A 17669-nucleotide genomic window follows, 5' to 3' on the forward strand; every position below is an offset into this window, starting at 1 on the left:
TTTGTTTTGTTGTTCTTGCATGTTCTGATGAAATGAGATTATGGTGAACATCTGAATTACGGTACAAAGTTTTAAGAACGGGACACATACAAACTGTTACTTCAATATGGCATCAGATTACTTCCCCTGCTAAAAATAATCATGAGATCACTAATAAATAATGCTGACAAATACAGTTTGCAAACCAAAATATTTAACGCTTGCATAATGCCTTTAATAGAAAAAAGAAAAAAATAAAATAACCAGAAAAAGTATTATGAATGGCATAAAGATGTTCCTTATATATGAAGTGTAATTGGAAGGATGACGAAAGTATCGGAACCTCCCAAAATACAGGAGTAAGATTTGGAACAATGAATGAATAAGATAAAAATGTCAGAATTCTTCATCAATTAGTAATAGAAATGATCCATCTAAGGCAAGGTTGTCAAATGTCATCACAGCAGTGTTACATAACTTAGTGGGACTTTTTTCCCCTTCACTAAACAACATGTGGACGTGGCCAGCACATGACACATCTGGACGATGGGTCAGTAGTTTCAGTGCCCTGTTCTAATGAATTTGTCTCATTAATACCAATTTAATAATGTTAAAAAATTTGACAGCACAAAAATTCCAATTGTACTTTTCCTTTCAAATGAGAAATATCTACCTAAGAAATTGTGTTCTTCCTAACAGTTTTTAAAAAACAAGGGCCAAATCATAAAATAGACATGTAGAGTTCAGCAACCTGGTACAATTTAACAATTGTTTCCCCATAATTATAAGGAGACACTGCAAATAAATATCAAAATAATTTAAATAGGAAGAAAAGTTATCAACTATTATCTACTTAGTGGCTAGCAATTGGTTGTGAACATTCCATATGATTGAACCCTGGTGATTTATGATAATGTGTTGTCTCTAAACATACTGAGTTTCTAGCAATATGTCTACCAAAATATCAGCACATATTCACTCTCTGTGTTTCAGACAACCTGTCAGATCTGTGGATCTGCCATTCTTCAGGGGAAGTGGGTGAGCTGGGTCACTTTATATTATATACTTGCTCTATCCCCTATATCTTGTGCCTTATTGATTTATAACCTTTTGCCTGGTGCCTAAGAGCCCTGGGATTTTAAACTTTTCAGGGAATGTAAGGAGAGGGAGGGCCATGTGGGTTACATTGGCTGAAAGTGGGCAAAGGATGACCATGAGAAAGTTCCCTTATCGCATTCACAAAACGGTCAGTACAACAACATCTTCACACCTGTAGATTGACTGAATCCACATCGGACTGTTGGGAGGGGTTTCCTAATTCCTTAATTCTAACTATTGCCTGAGGCATCATAGATTCTGATTTTCTATCATCCTGCTATTGCTCCAATTCAATAAAAGGTTCCTTTTGAAATGCCAAGTTTCAAGAGTCTTTACTTTCTTGAATGAGGAGGAGAGGCACCCTAACCCTTACCCAACCATTATGAATTTGAAAAATTCTGTTTGATATTTGTTTTGGAAATGTCTTTTTCACTCATTGAAAAATTAGATTTTATTCAGTTAATCCAGATGAATTTGTTTCCTCATTATAATCAATGTGGTAATACTTAGCTGATTTCTTAAATATAATTGTTTTTATTTCTTTTAATTATAGGTGTTTATAACAAATTCCTCAAATATATTTCTTCTTGAGCCAGCAAATGAGATTAAAAGTTTGTTAGATGAGCATACAGATATGTGTAAACGCATTCTTAATATCTACCGCTATATGGTGGTACAAGTGACAATGGACAAGAAAACCTGGTAAAGTATTATTGTTTTAATAATATAACACATACTTCTTTCCCACTTAGTGTAATACTTCCCAAATCAAAATAAATAATAATGTTAATAAATAATCATTGGAAGTTGAAAAAGTTGAGATAATTTACTTCATAGCATGTACAGTGATACCTTGTCTTACAAACTTAATTGGTTCCAGGACGAGGTTCTTAAGGTGAAAAGTTTGTAAGACGAAACAATGTTTCCCATAGGAATCAATGAAAAAGCGATTAATGCGTGCAAGCCCAAAATTCACCCCTTTTGCCAGCTGAAGCGCCCGTTTTTGCGCTGCTGGGATTCCCCTGAGGCTCCCCTCCATGAAAAACCCCACCTCTGGACTTCCTTTGCCAGCGAAACGCCCCTTTTTGTGCTGCTGAATTCCCCTGCTGGGATTGCCTTGCAGCATCACAAAAACACGAAAGTCCGGAGGTGGGGTTTCCCATGGAGGGGAGCCTCAGGGAAATCCCAGCAGTGCAAAAATGGGCGTTTTGCTGGCAACGGAAGTCCAGAGGTGGGGCATCGCAGCGGCGGCGGTGGGTTTGTAAGGTGAAAATAGTTTGTAAGAAGAGGCAAAAAAATCTTAAACCCCGGGTTTGTATCTCGAAAAGTTTGTATGACGAGGCGTTTGTAAGATGAGGTATCACTGTATATCTTTGTTTTTGGTTTGTTTTTGTTTTCTGAAGAGTAATAAAGTTAATTATTTGACTTTAAGTAATACTAATTAATTTTGTTTTGCAGGGAACAGATGCTGCTTGTGCTGCTCCGAGTAACAGAATCAGTATTGAAAATACCATCTCAAATTTTTCTACAGTATCAAGGAAGAAAGAATTTAACTTTAGCAGGAAGACTTGCTGGTCCTCTTTTTCAGGCAAATTAATACATTTTAATATTTTACTTTTCAAATATTATAAATGAGGTCTTTTATGCATTTGTCTACTGTAGGAAATCATTAGTTACTTATGTTCTTATAAGTTAGTTTTCAGACTAATTTATCTTATGGTCTGAGTTTACAGAAACACTAGATGAAATATATTCAGCGTTAAATATTTCTCCTGATTCCTTTACATAAAAATAGTTAATTATCTGTAATGGAGCTAAAAAATAAGCCACATACCTAGCAACATCAAATAAAACAATTGCTGGTGGCATGTGTCATTCAGGTGAGGGGCTTTGTGTTTTACATGTCATTAATGCACATTTAAAACAAATGCAATTCCTTAGACTTAGACACATAGTATGCGGAGGCTGATTCAACTCCTCCAAAAAGCTACTGTATATGCAAGGATAGCTTATTTTCCCCTACCATACAGGAAAGGTAAATGTTGAAAGACAGAGAGGAAAAATGAACTTAAGTGAAAAAAAGGAGTTTTGGCAAGAAAGTTATTAAAGAGGAAGGTAGTTAGACAAAAGAAGAAAAAGTTAGTAGAGAAAGAAATCCTTAGCAACATTTTATGATGTAGCAGGAAGGGAGATATGCAAAGAGGTAAAAACACTCAAGCTATATTATCAACTCACATCAAAACATTTTCCACAGCTAATTAACTATGCAGCTTTCATAACTTTAATAAAAAATGACAGAGATTTCAGTTCTGCTAAAAAATATTTATTTTCCTCCTTTTTTATTTCTTTTTGTAGACTCTTATTGTAGCTTGGATCAAAGCAAATTTAAATGTGTACATTTCCCGAGAACTTTGGGATGACCTTTTAGCAGTATTGTCATCACTGACATATTGGGAAGAGTTGGCCACAGAGTGGTCATTAACTATGGAAACTCTGACAAAAGTATTGGCTAGAAACCTCTACAGCTTGGACCTCAGTGATCTACCACTCGACAAATTAAGTGAGCAGAAACAAAAAAAGCATAAGGGCAAAGGTAAGTAACATAATTCAGGTATGATTTAATATGATTGAAAAATTGCGATCCCAAAACAAATAAGTCCAGAGCTGGTTCTCCTTTAAGGAAACATCTCTTTTTACATAATATATTACTAATATAAAATAAATATAATAATACACACCATATTTTAGATACCTTTTTAATGTAATTTGACTTCTGGTCTGCCCTACTCCAAACCAACTCTGGGCAGTTCACAATATAATAATAAATATAATAAGATCAATAAAAAATACCGTAAGAGAAGTGAACAAAATGCCAAATCTAGACCACTAACTTCAAAATATATGACAAACACATCTAACAATCTACCCTGCCCTAAGATCTGGGATCGCAGCCAGGTCTGTAAGGAAGGCCTTCTGGAATGCCATTAGGGCGGGAACTGTCTAGATAAAATATACGCAATTTCATCATTCTGTAATCTACTTTTTAAAAATAAAATAAGTTAGGGCATGTTCCCATTCATTTGGAAGGTTTAATCACGAGATCAGCAGAGTTCAAACAGCAAGAGAAAGTAGTATTTCAGGTTCTAGTCTGGCTTTAAGAAAGTGAAATCCTCATTAAAATCAAGCCATAATTTTTACACAATGTACAATTTTATGAAGAAATTGAATCTGCTCGTGTATAAGCACTCTTGGTTGCTATGCAAAGTAATCAAAACAGGAAAGAGAGGATTACACTTTGCCATGGAATGTTTTCCTAAGCAGGAAATACAATGTTAAGAGCTCTGAGTTCTGAATCATTGTCAGTATGAGCCTTTACCACTTGCATAGCCACATAAACAAGTGTTTCATTGCTCCACGGGCCTGAAATGCTTGGGTTGGGTTTTCCCTACCTCTGTTCTTTGCTTTTGCATACTATAACCAGGAATGATCAGAATCTTCAATTGAGTTTGGATTATGCAAACATACACTGTGGGGAAATACAGTTAGTCCTTAACTAACTGTACTTTTCAGTCATTTAGTGACCGTTCAGAGTTACAATGGCTTTGGAAAAGTGATTTACAGTATTCACCATTTTTCATACTTACAACTGGGGTGAAATGATCCTGGTTTGCTCTTGCTTGTCAATCAGCGAGCCAGTCCCAAAGGGAATGCAAGGTTCCGCCCACCTGTCCGGACTTTGACATTTGGGTTCTCTTACCCTCTATGCATGCGTAAAGTGTTCTGTGCATACGCAGAGGGTAAAAGAACCCAAATGGCAGTGGGTGGGCAGAGCCTCGTGCTCCCTTTGCGACCGGCTCTCTGACGACCGACAAGCATGAGCAAACCTGGAGCATTTCATCCTTGCTTACAACTGTTGCAGCATCCCCATGGCCACGTGGTCAAAATTTAGGCACTTGGCAACTGACTATGATGGTTGCAGTATCCCAGGGTTATGTGATCCCCTTTTGTAAACTTCTGACAAGCAAAGTCAATGGGGAATCCAAATTCGCTTAGCAACCGCGTGATTAACTTAACTATTGGCCCCAAAAAGGTTGTAAAATGGAGCAAATCTCACTTAACAAATGTTTCACTTGACAATATAAATTGTGGGCTTATAATTCCAAGGACTAAGTCAAGGACTATATGTATATGTAATAAGTGTTTGGCTAGGTCAAAATTTTGCCACTAACAGATTATGTGGATATTAAAGTTTTATAAACTTTTAAAATTTTTGCTCCTGCCTTGTCTCTTTACTTCGTAGTCTCCCAAATCAAACTTATTTATTTATTTTATTTATTAATTGGATTTGTATGCCGCCGCTCTCCGAGGACCTGAGGCACCTCACAACACATCAGAAACAGTATACAATATAAATTATTAAAATCCAATTAATATAATTAACTATTCTAAACCCATTCTAAAAACCCTGGAACATTAAAAATCATTCATTCACATTCGAACAAGCATATATCATTGCAGACTTGTACAAACCAGACTTTGTACACTGTAGAAAGGGGGGAAAACATTCCTTACAGGATTGCTATAAGAATATATTCAAATTTGAACTGATAGACAGACATAGCAGATTTATATATAAGGGAGGAGTTTTGTTTATATGTCTCAAAGTGTCCTTATTAATTGTGAGGAACTTATTTTTCTTATTTTTCTTGGGTATAGTTTAGTAAATGTGTGATTGAGTCAAAATATTCATTAAACTTTTACTATAATAGCATTTCATTTCTTATAATGTCATTCTAAATTATTATGCATACATAATTCTCAGTGGATGTGTGAATGCTCCCATATCAGGTATTGGACATGAGTTTCAAAAAGCATCTGTGGACAAATCATTTTCGAAAGGCTGGAGCCGTGATCAACCTGGGCAGGCCCCAATGAGACAGCGCAGTGCAACAACTACGGGATCTCCAGGAACAGAAAAGGCCAGAAGTATAGTGCGACAGAAAACAGTTGGTATGTTACAGAAAATATAGATACTGCAGGTGCAAAATTAAAATAAAAAATAATGGCTAAATACTTCTAACCATACATAAATGATTAACTGCATATGTTTTATCTATATTGTGTTTATATAATGTGCATATTTTAGCCAATTTTATGCTCTATATTGGATGAAACAGTTCTCACTGCAAAACAAAGATTATTTAACAGATGTATCTAAATATGTAGTTGTTATATTCTGGTATATAAACCAGTATATTTGCATCAAACTAATAAAGCTAGTATTTAGCTTTGACATTTTAAAAATGCCTGTTATACATACGTCTTGAAGTTTCTGAATTCGGTAATACGTTTTTAGTTTTTATTTTGCCTTCTTATGAAGTCTTAGTCTCAGTCACAAAATTTCATTGTGAAAATAAAAATATAATTAACATCTAATATGAAAAGAGGTTTTTTTTAAAGTGTTTAAAACTACCATAGATTAAAAATGTGCAATTAATTGCAGAAGTTACTTACATTTTGAATTTGATGAATGCTTTTATCTTTTGAGTTTGATAAAGAGATCAGTGCTTTGTTACCTAATATAAATTTTTTTAGGAGAATCTAATTTTAATGCATTTCTAATAAGCATTTTCCAGAAACAACAGTTTAATGATATGCTCATTATTGTTCTTGCATTTTTATTAATAGTTTTAGGTAACATGTTTATTTTTGCAAAAAATAATAAGAAAATACTAAATCCTGATTCTTTTTGCAAATTGTTAACATATCAAATAGACAGATCATAAAGTTACCATATTTTTTCTAGCTAATGTTTGAAAACTACAGATACATAGACTAAGTTTTAAAAATCATTAAAATAGATTGATAGGAAGCTCAATTATAAGATATATGATTTAACAATTCTCTTCATGTTCAACATTTCACTTGTAATCAAATTTATCTTACGCTAAGCATTTCACCTGTATTGTATTAAAATGAATTAGCCAAAATTGCTTTCTAGGAAGGCACACTTAGAGATTTAAATATTAAATTTCCACTTGTCTTCTTTCTCCCTAGGGTTTAAGAGCTCTAAACCATAAAAAACTTTGAGGAAATATGGGCTGGTTAGCAAAGTCTAATGAATACATCAAATTATAGTATATTTAGAAAACTAAGGAAGAATTGAAAGAAATTACTATAATAACTTGCAAGATTATCATAGTATTGTCTTCAACCCTCAGTCTAAAATTAAAGTATTTGAAATGCACAGCAGACAGCAGTTTATCAACTAGGCAATTGTAATATCCATGTGACTAAAGATGAGAAAGAAATTGTAAGCTTTAATGAAAGGGAATATATGATAGGATAGGCCAGTAATCTTCACCGTTTCACTGTGCTTTACAACCCTCTCTAAGCAGTTTACAGAGTCAGCATGTTTCCCCCAACAATTTGGGTCCTTATATGCTTTGCATATCAGTAGTCTTAAATTCAGTATCTGGCATCTAAGCATAAGACTTGAAAAGGCTTCAGAGCTCCAGTGATTCATTGTAAGCTTAACCTTTTTTAACCTAATTGTAGACTAAACATCATTCTAAGGCATGAATTCTAATCCAAAACATTCAGAAAATTTAAATGAACAGGACTAGTTTTCTGGGTTTCAATCACCTTCCATTTTTACCAAACAAAATTAGTTTCAAATCCCAAATAGATCTCATTTTATATATTTAATAGCTTATTTTAATTTCAGAAATGACCTCATAATCACTTTTACTGGTATACTTTATGCAATTTATAAATAGCTGTATCCAAATGTTCTTTTCTATAAGCATAAAGAAGAAAGATATCCTGAGGTTATTTCCTTAATTTTATATACCTAAATTTAAAATATTTGAGCAGCACTTCTAAAAAATATATGTGATCTACATATACTGTATTTTTCAGAATATAAGATGCACTGGAGTATAAGATGCACCTTAATTTTGGGGGAGGAAAATAGTGGGAAGGTGACTCTGTCTACCAGGTATTCATCTGGCTAGCATCCTTATTCTGTTCAGCTTCAGCACATTAGTTTACTGGTTTTGAGAGAGATAAAAAACAGCTTCTAAACCGTAGCTGATAGAGAGAAGCAATAAAAAGAGCAAATCACGGAAGATCCTTGACTCGTAGCACCTTTTAGCATCTTGAAAAAAAACTTTGGAAAAGCTACTTTCGGGATATAAGATGCACCCAAATTTTCAACTTCTTTTAAGGGGGGAAGTGCACCTTAATTCCACAACATGTAATATTATTACATTTAATCTTAAAATTATTTGTTAATATCACTGTGGAAACATTTCTAGGACTCTGAAAATAATTCAGAAGAAGTGACTCATGCTACATGGATGAGAGAAGTTTTTTTTTTCATATCATTAAAGCACCTGAATCTTTCATGGCATTCATGTGCATTGAACACTGTCAAAAATTTATTTTGGGCCCGCTTGAAATGAAGGGCATATGCAAACACACATCTGCAGAAACATCTGGGAAACATCTATCTTGTCTGCTTTAACAGTTCAGAGAACTGCTTCCTTTATGTTCCTGCATGTAATAAAGTGCCTTGTTTACCTGCTTTGCATATTCCCATTTATTTATTCCAACTATAATTTATTTTTCTATAGGACCAAAGCCAACTTGCAATGTAGTTTTGTGTCTCTTTTCTAAATTTTGATGCAAACTAATATACTGTGTTAATCACCAATTGACAATATAGTTCTTCAAGGATTGAAAGAACATTTTGGTACTTTGATACCTTGGTACCCTCACCAGGCAGTGTTCTGTCTTCCTTATCACATATAATGGTCAAGTGTTCTTCATTTGCAACATCAGTTGTTAGGCTATAACGAGAAGGCATAGAATAAATACTTACAGAGGTCATAAAAGAATCACATTTGATATAAAATCAGATAAAATAATATGCAGATTTTGTCAGGTGTACATATGAGTGAAAGAGCTGGAAATAAGTGGATTTGTGGATCAGATATGGCTATTTTGGAGGTTCATGTCCTTTAGCTTGCACAGTTCAGTGCATTGCAGTCTTCAGAATATTTAGACGTTTGCTTTAATCTGCATGCTCTAATGAAACATAATTTTTCAGAGATAATTTTTCAAGAACATTCAAAATATAGCTGAGAAAAGTCCCAATATAGAAACTTGCTTGTATTTATCTGAAAGTCAAACATAGTGTAGAAGGCAAATGTGTTCATTTTTTAAATTTGTAAAGTAGCTTTGAGTCAGCAGTACTCCTGTTGCTTACACTCATCAATTTGTACACCACTTTTGGACTTGAATGTGAGTGAGCAAGCATAGTTGAATATTGAGGAGAAAATAAAATATTGTATCTCTTACATGTGAAACTGAAGTACAGTGGTCCCTCGAGTTTCGCGATCTCGATCTTCGCTAAACGCTATATCGCGAGTTTTCAACCCGGAAGTAAACTCCACCATCTGCGCATGCGTGCCCTTCCACGCATGCGTAGATGGTGGAGTTTCCCCGCCGGGCAGAGGCTTCCCTGGGTCTTCCCCCTCTTGCCCCGGTAAGGCGCGAGCAACGGCGTGGGCGGGTGGGCGGCACACGCGCAGGGAAACCCCAGGGCCGCTTCTCAGCTGAGAAGCGGCCCCAGCAACAGCGCGGGGGGCGGGCGGCACGCGCGCGCGGGGGAAACCCCAGGGCTGCTTCTCAGCTGAGAAGCGGCCCCAGCAACAGCGCGGGGGGGCGGGCGGCGCGCGCGCGCGCGCGGGGAAACCCCAGGGCCGCTTCTCAGCTGAGAAGCGGCCCCAGCAACAGCGCGGGGGGGCGGGCGGCGCGCGCGCGCGCGCGGGGAAACCCCAGGGCCGCTTCTCAGCTGAGAAGCGGCCCCAGCAACAGCGCGGGGGGGCGGGCGGCGCGCGCGCGCGCGCGGGGAAACCCCAGGGCCGCTTCTCAGCTGAGAAGCGGCCCCAGCAACAGCGCGGGTGGGCGGGTGGCGCGCGCGCGCGCGCGGGGAAACCCCAGGGCTGCTTCTCAGCTGAGAAGCGGCCCCAGCAACAGCGCGGGGGGGGCGGGCGGCGCGCGCGCGCGCGCGGGGAAACCCCAGGGCCGCTTCTCAGCTGAGAAGCGGCCCCAGCAACAGCGCGGGGGGGCGGGCGGCGCGCGTGCGCGCGGGGAAACCCCAGGGCCGCTTCTCAGCTGAGAAGCGGCCCCAGCAACAGCGCGGGGGGGCGGGCGGCGCGCGCGCGCGCGCGGGGAAACCCCAGGGCCGCTTCTCAGCTGAGAAGCGGCCCCAGCAACAGCGCGGGGGGGCGGGCGGCGCGCGCGCGCGCGCGGGGAAACCCCAGGGCCGCTTCTCAGCTGAGAAGCGGCCCCAGCAACAGCGCGGGGGGGGCGGGCGGCACGCGCGCGCGCGGGGAAACCCCAGGGCCGCTTCTCAGCTGAGAAGCGGCCCCAGCAACAGCGCGGGGGGGGGGGGCGGGCGGCACGCGCACGGACAAGCAGCAGCAGCGAGGCGGCGGGGAAACCCAATCTTCGGCTCCTCGCTGCTGCGGTGGAAATAAAAATACCATCTGCGCATGCGCAGATGGTGTTTTTACTTCCGCACCGCTACTTCGCGACAAATCGATCATCGCGAGGGGTCCTGGAACGGAACCCTCGCGATGATCGAGGGACCACTGTAATGGCTGTTTCATGTCATGTGCCACAAGCTAGATTTTTCAGTGTTGGTGTAATATTTTTTTAAAATCTTGATTATTTCCCCACAAAATCAGTTCAATGGAGTGTTCATTTTAGAACCCTTTGCAGTCATTAATAAGATAATACCTAATATATTAATACAGTACCTTATATTAATAAGATAATAAATATAAGCTGTGTCTCACTTGCATTACTTTGAAGCCCAGTAGAAGGGAGTATATCAATATCTAGCTCTAAAGTCAGTAAGAGAAAGCAAGCCAGTGAACAAAGGACTGAGTTCTTTATTTTGTGAAAATAACAATATATTGAAAAAATCCATTGTGTTTCTTGCATTTTCCTGTGTAATTTGTTTCTATGTACAAGAATGATAGTCCCTTGATATGGAGCTATATTTTCCTAAAAGGTCTTCCTGTTACATAGATCTGAGGAATTCCTTCAGAAAACAAAGGCTAATAGCAATATATGAATATTTCTTACCCGGTTATTTATAATTTGGAAAAATAATATATGTCGTAACCCCATTTCCTGTTTTCTCCCATTCATTCTCAACTAAATGTATGGTTCAGAATTCGGCAGGTTTTGGTTGTTGTTTTTTTTGTAATGTTCGGCTTGAACAATTAATGAAAAACTAGAAATTTTCATTAAAATATTTTAATATTTTAAAATGCTTGCTATTATGCTATCTTAAAATAGTCCCTTATCATAAAAAAATAAAAACAAAACATTCCATTTGCATTTTCCACCAGATAACATAAACAAACAAAGAAAGAAAGACTTGTTCCAAGTTTATCATTTTCATTTGTTTTGGGGAAGTATTTTTGCAGTTCATTTCTTGAAAAGTTCTGGTCAGCCCAAGAGAAAAATATTTCACTGATATAAAATTATCTCAGAACTGCATAATTATTATGTATTCTACTGTTCAATTTGCCAGTTATTCCTAAATCAAGTACTATTTTTCAGATTTCAGGACAATATTATTTAAAACTTACTAGGCAGCATCTTTATTATAAGTTTAAATCCTAGTAGGTTATTCAAAGAGAGTTTCTCATTTAAAAAGATATTTATATAAGGTAAAAATATTTATTGCTTTATGACAGGTAGAAATTCAGTTACTATTTAAGAAATAGCTGATCTGTGAATTGTTCCTCATATACTCCTGTTTGTATCTTTTCAACCTGAGAGTACATATCAGATATTTATAGTGACTTGTGGTGTTAGCAAAATTGATTTTTGTTACTTTGCTTACTTTGGATCCACTGGATATCTAGAACTATATGAAAATGAAAAACAGGATACAAATTATGGCAAGACACAGAATCACAATGAAAATATGATATGAAATAAAATAAATAAAGAACAATCATAATAAAAAATCACTCTACAGATTTGTACTTATACCAAATCTTAATAATCTTCCTTAATTGCCTCCAGCAATCAGAGAAATAAATTTGATCAGTTCAACTTTTTTTCTTCTGGAAGAGAAGGACTAGAGTTATAAATAATAAATCTGATTACCAGCTCCAGTTGGAACATGGGACATTTTAGCTTTAAGAATGATATCAGATATCATAAAAATGAGAATGTATTGCATTTTAAATAATTATAATGCTAGTTCATGGGAAACTTACATTTGTGTTAGTCAGAAAGATACTTAATAAGACCCCTTCAATTTTTTTACTTTAGATTTCTATTAAAAATAGAATGGTACTAGTTCTAGTATCTGGAGTATTAGTCAAAATTCAATTTGTCAAGAAAAATATATCAAATAGGTTATAAAGAGATTACAAATTGAATCTTGATTTTTGTTTTCCCGAGAGTTTAGGGAAAGGTTTTTAAAATTTGCATGCATTTTTTGCTCAGTTTGGGAACATAAGGAACCAGACTTTTATTTTGGCTTTTTCCTATGAAGTGTCATTCTTTAAGTATTTGCTTATACATGCTACTAAAAATGAACGTGAATGTGGGCAAACTCCTGGAGACAGTGTAGGACAGGAGGGCCTGGCATGTTGTGGACCATGGAGTCAAGAAGAGTTGGACATGACTAAATGACTGAACAGCAAAGCTGCTAAAAGTTGAATCTTATGCACAGTGACAGATGAATCCAGACAGCTATAAACAGCATATAAGATGTTTTTAAGACATGTCTATGGATTTTTAAGTAGTATTTTATAAATTGTTGAGGATTTGGTGAACAGGGTTCTAAATGGCTCTATTATATTTAGCTTTAAAAAGGTAAATCTTGCTATAATATGGAACAGATCAGACATTTCAATATAACATTTATTTCTTTTGAATTTAATATTTTTTCTTTCTATTTCATTAAAAAATTAATTTTAAAAACAATATTCAAATTTGCTTCGTTAAGGCAAAAAAATGGTAATTTAGATTAAAAAATTAAGCAGAAAGTTGAGGTTTCATTTTGTGTTTTTTTTCTTTTTGTCTCTTAATGTTTCCAGTTACAAGGCACATCTTGTAATTTCTTGTGGCTTGTTTTAAATTGTAATGTTTCAACAGAATTTTAGAACCAATGAAGCAATTCAGAGAATTATTTTGATTGCCAAAGGAAACAATTTTAGATGTAGTCGCAGGTATTTTTTTATTCCTAAAACTGTCAAAATCGTTACCCACAAACTTCTAGCATTAAGTAAAAGCACCTTAGATATACTATGAGAAATAGTTGTTTTAAAAAATAATCAAAACAGAAAATCAAGGTAGTTATAGGACAATGCTTTCTTCTCTTACATGATGTTTATGACAATATTTTTCAAACCCTGATGGAATGAAAAATAGATCATTTGAAGCTTCAATTGTACACAAATTTTCATGGGAGTAAATTTGCTTCAATTTGGGGATTTAGTTCTAAATACATGTATAACATTGGTCTGTCAGTGTTTTACTTTGAATACTGAGGGTTTTTGTACTTATGAAAATATAAGTGTTACTGTTTGTCTTGCATTGAAAGAAATGAATACAAAACTGTTTTATGTGCCCACTGATTATTTTTTCCTTACAGCTCTGCCAATATCTGCCGTGCTGAAATGTTTTAATTTAATTTTTCTTCCTTTTATCTTTGTTTTCTCTGTTGCTGCTTTTTCTGTGACACAATCTTCCATTATAGTCACTCTTCTTTTTTTTCCTTCCCCACTTCTTTCTTTTCCTTTTTTAAAGCCATGAGAAGCCGATCCATTGGTGAATGTGCTCTGCCATCAGCCTATATACGCAGTGCTAAAAGTGCTCCTGTCCTGATCCATCCTTCCAAACCCTTCTTGCCTGATATTGTTCTCACTCCCCTTTCTGATGAGCTTTCAGGTAGTGCCACCTCTGCTAATTTCTGCACTCCCTTTCCACTTTTTTAATCCTTCTGCTTTCAAAAATCTGCAAAATCAGTACTTTTTCAAAGTAAAACATTTAGGGGTGGGAAGAAACTAACGGAGATGCAGCTATTTGACGACATGCTGTATTTTCGGCTCATTTTGATACTGTGAGAAGCTAGCGCTGTGCCAATTGCTATTCAAAGTGCAAATTTTCTGCCTCTGCATTTTAAAAATTGTTTTGATTCAAATATTTTTGAAATAAGTTTTATTTTTGAACAAAGAAATGTTGAGGAATTTTCAACATACTGTTTGATAAACTGTAATTGCTGTTTATTATTTTGATTTATTTTCTGACATGGCTTTTGCTTATTATAATTAGGGAAATATGGCAGGAGGTGCACAATTATTACTAAATGAGTATGAGAGTTGTTTTACTAAATATTGTACAAATAACTTTATAGGAAAATAAGAACTAATAATTTATTGCTGGCTTTTAAAGCAGTGTTTTAAACTGATACTATTACTGTAGTAATGATATCAATTACCATCTGATGAAATTTTTTATGGACTCAGTAAGCCATTTTGTACTAATTTTTAATCTACATCCCTGCGTTTTATGTTAAGTGCTAAATAGTTTGACATGTTTCACACTGTTGATAATTTCTGAAGCAACTCTGATTTATTTCTTAAAGCCTCTGAATTTTGAATATCGGTCCATTATTCTAATTCAGCTATCCTGAATTATATATTTCTTACTATAGAAAAAGACAATTTAAATTCTATTTTAACATTACCAAAGTCCCTTCCTTGTCTGATTTTAGATTCTTCTAATTGAAATTTATAAATAGACAAGAAATTGATAGGCTGTGAAGCAACTTCAAAATAAACTTTAGTTCAGTACAGTATGTCTTTGATAATCACATAGATGGCAGTGCACTCTTAGGAAATAAAACTGTATCTTCAGCATAGTGCTGTGTTTAGAGTTCTTCTAACCTGACTAGAAAAAATAGTTAAAGTGATAAAGATAATTTTGGAAAACTGCTTTTGTGTAATAGGCAAAAATGTTATTTGTTTGCCTTGCCCTAAATAACAGTTTTGTAACCAGCCCTGCCTACAGTTTTAGCAACTACTGATAGCCATTTTATGTGGTTGTTTACAGTAATATCTTAAAATTTCAAATGGGTTCAGTCACCCAAAATGTTGGGTTTAATAATAATAATCCATGTTTAGTCATTCTTTTCATTAATAATAATAATCCATGTTTAGTCATTCTATTCATTTTTAAGCATTAGGGGTAGAATTGGTGGAGGCAAGCAAAACTGTTTCAGCTGGAATACTGCATAAAGTTTCATATAATATTCATGTTGTCTTCCAAAATATTCCATTCCTATTATGTTTTCATTAAAATATTCATGAGCTTTTTATTCCAGTTTATTTTATTTTCTCATATATATTTTTTGTTACTTCTGTAAATTATAAATCCAAGTCTGCTGATAATTCGTATGCATCCCCCTTGTGCTATATAAGAACTAGGCAAATAAATTTATTAAGGTTTAATGATAGATCTGAAATTTGAATAGAGTTTCAGAATTCCTTGATATTACTGTAGTATTATTTTAAAAAATATTAAATTCCTTTATAAAAAGCATCAGGGCCTCTAGGATTTAAAATAAAATTTGGTCTGTCAATATCAATTTCAATTATGTGTTTTTTGTAGAAGATGTATTTTTAATGCATATTTATTAATAAACTAGCCTTCAATTTCAATCAGCAGAACTAGTTGGGATCAGTAAATCATTAGATTAGATATTTGATCTGGAGAAACCTTCTGAGTATACTGAAAAAATGTCCAGAAAAGCTCTAAGCAGCTCATATGGGGTTTTATCTGTGGCCGCTTTACACCTTCAAGGAGTAGACCCGGAGGAGCACTTTGCTCAAATATAAAAGCAGGAAGTCAGATTGTTTTATATTGATCTGTTGTATTTCTGGATTAATATATCGCTGTCTTCCGTTTCTTCTATGTGGACTGTATTAAAAAAGGCCATCCTAAAAGCCACTGGACTGTATGTAAGGCAAATAACTAAAGGTAAAAGGAAGAAGAAACCACTATGGTTTCATAATGATGTAAGGGCTATAGTCAATGAAAAAATGTCTGCCTATAGGAGGTATAAAGTGTCTGGAAGTACAGCTAACAGAGAGGTGTATAAAATGAGACAGAAGGAGGTGAAACAGATAATATATGCTGCTAAAGCCTCAAAAGAAGAAGAAATTGTCAAATCTGTAAAGAAGGAGGATAAAACCTTATTCAGATATATTAGTGATAGGAAGAAGAAAAACTGCAGCATCACAAAGCTTAGTACTGGGGATAGTACATTAATTGATGGGAATAAGGAAGTCGCTGACCATTTAAATAGCTACTTATGTTCAGTTTTCTCAGAAGACAATGACACATTAGTGAACATTGGACTGAATTCTGGATAGTTCAGTGGATTTGCAGCTGGCTGAAGAGTAGATATCAGAGGGTTGTTGTTCATGGCGAGTATTCTGAGCAGATACTGTGCACAAGGGTCTGTTCTGGGTCCTATTCTTTTTAATATGTTTGTGAGTGACATAGGGAAAGGTTTGATAGGGAAGGTTTGCCTATTTGCTGATGACTCTAAAGTGTGCAATAGGGTTGATATTCCTGGAGGCGTCTGTACATTTGGAATAGTGTATTCAGTTCTGTAGACCTCACTTACAAGGGTTTTTAATAGGAAAGTGAACACAAGAAGAAGGGGGAACAATCTGAGTTTAGTTGGGAAAAGATCAGAAGCAACATGAGAAAATATTATTTTACTAAAAGAATAGTTGATTCTTGGAACAAACTTCCAGCAGACATGGTTGGTAAATCCACAGTAACTGAATTTAAACATGCCTTGTATAAACATATATCCATCCTAAGATAAAATGCAGGAAATAGTATAAGGGTAGACTAGATGGACCATAAGGTCTTTATCTGCCGTCAATCTTCTATGTTTCTATCATGATAAGAAGTTCTACTCCCCCCTCCTCACCTGAAAAGAAATCTGATCCAAATGCAAAACATAAACACAGGAGTTTCAGTTTCGCTTTTGCTTTGACAACAGCAAGCAGCTTTATTACAAAAGAGATGAGCTAAGTCATGCACAGACTCCTTCCTATCTCCTCCTTGCTGACACAGCAAATATTGTTTGAGTTTCCAAACACCCCTCAACTCTCTCACACACTAACAGGATGCTAACTAGATCAATCCCAGTGGAAGCTGGTAGGCAGAGACAGATTTCCCCTCCTTATTTTCCTCTTCAGTTCAGACAAATCTGTTCCTTCTCCTGTAACACCAGTTAAAAGAAAAGAGGCAAATAATGCAGGAAAAAATTTACAGATGTGGTTAGGAAAACACAAGCAAGAAACAATGCCTGTTTCTCCCATTGCCAGTTCTATGTGGAATAGTCCAGAGTCAGTTCACCTAACATCCTGTTCATTCTCTAGCTAGAGAGCAAAACCAGGAATGTTGTTTACGGAGAGGTCCTTTGCAATTCATCTGAGGGAGGAATTGAAAGTCCATGCTATGCAAAT

At 36.1% G+C, this 17669-nt stretch overlaps 1 protein-coding gene across 7 annotated transcripts in view; it reads left to right on the plus strand.

Annotated features, from left to right (window-relative positions):
• RALGAPA1 (Ral GTPase activating protein catalytic subunit alpha 1) overlaps window positions 1-17669 on the plus strand; it is a 141094-nt gene that overhangs the window by 22765 nt on the left and 100660 nt on the right. For 4 of the 7 annotated variants that reach the window (XM_070755479.1, XM_070755460.1, XM_070755496.1 and 1 more), the window contains exons 13-17: window positions 1631-1779; window positions 2536-2665; window positions 3433-3670; window positions 5926-6087; window positions 13930-14070. In XM_070755479.1, coding sequence (XP_070611580.1) covers window positions 1631-1779; window positions 2536-2665; window positions 3433-3670; window positions 5926-6087; window positions 13930-14070 — 820 coding nt within the window. The remainder of the gene's footprint in view (window positions 1-1630; window positions 1780-2535; window positions 2666-3432; window positions 3671-5925; window positions 6088-13929; window positions 14071-17669) is intronic. The other 3 variants (XM_070755469.1, XM_070755513.1, XM_070755505.1) reach the window with 1 other exon arrangement.

Source organism: Erythrolamprus reginae, chromosome 1 (assembly GCF_031021105.1).
Source record: "Erythrolamprus reginae isolate rEryReg1 chromosome 1, rEryReg1.hap1, whole genome shotgun sequence".
NCBI classification, from domain to species: domain Eukaryota; kingdom Metazoa; phylum Chordata; class Lepidosauria; order Squamata; family Dipsadidae; genus Erythrolamprus; species Erythrolamprus reginae.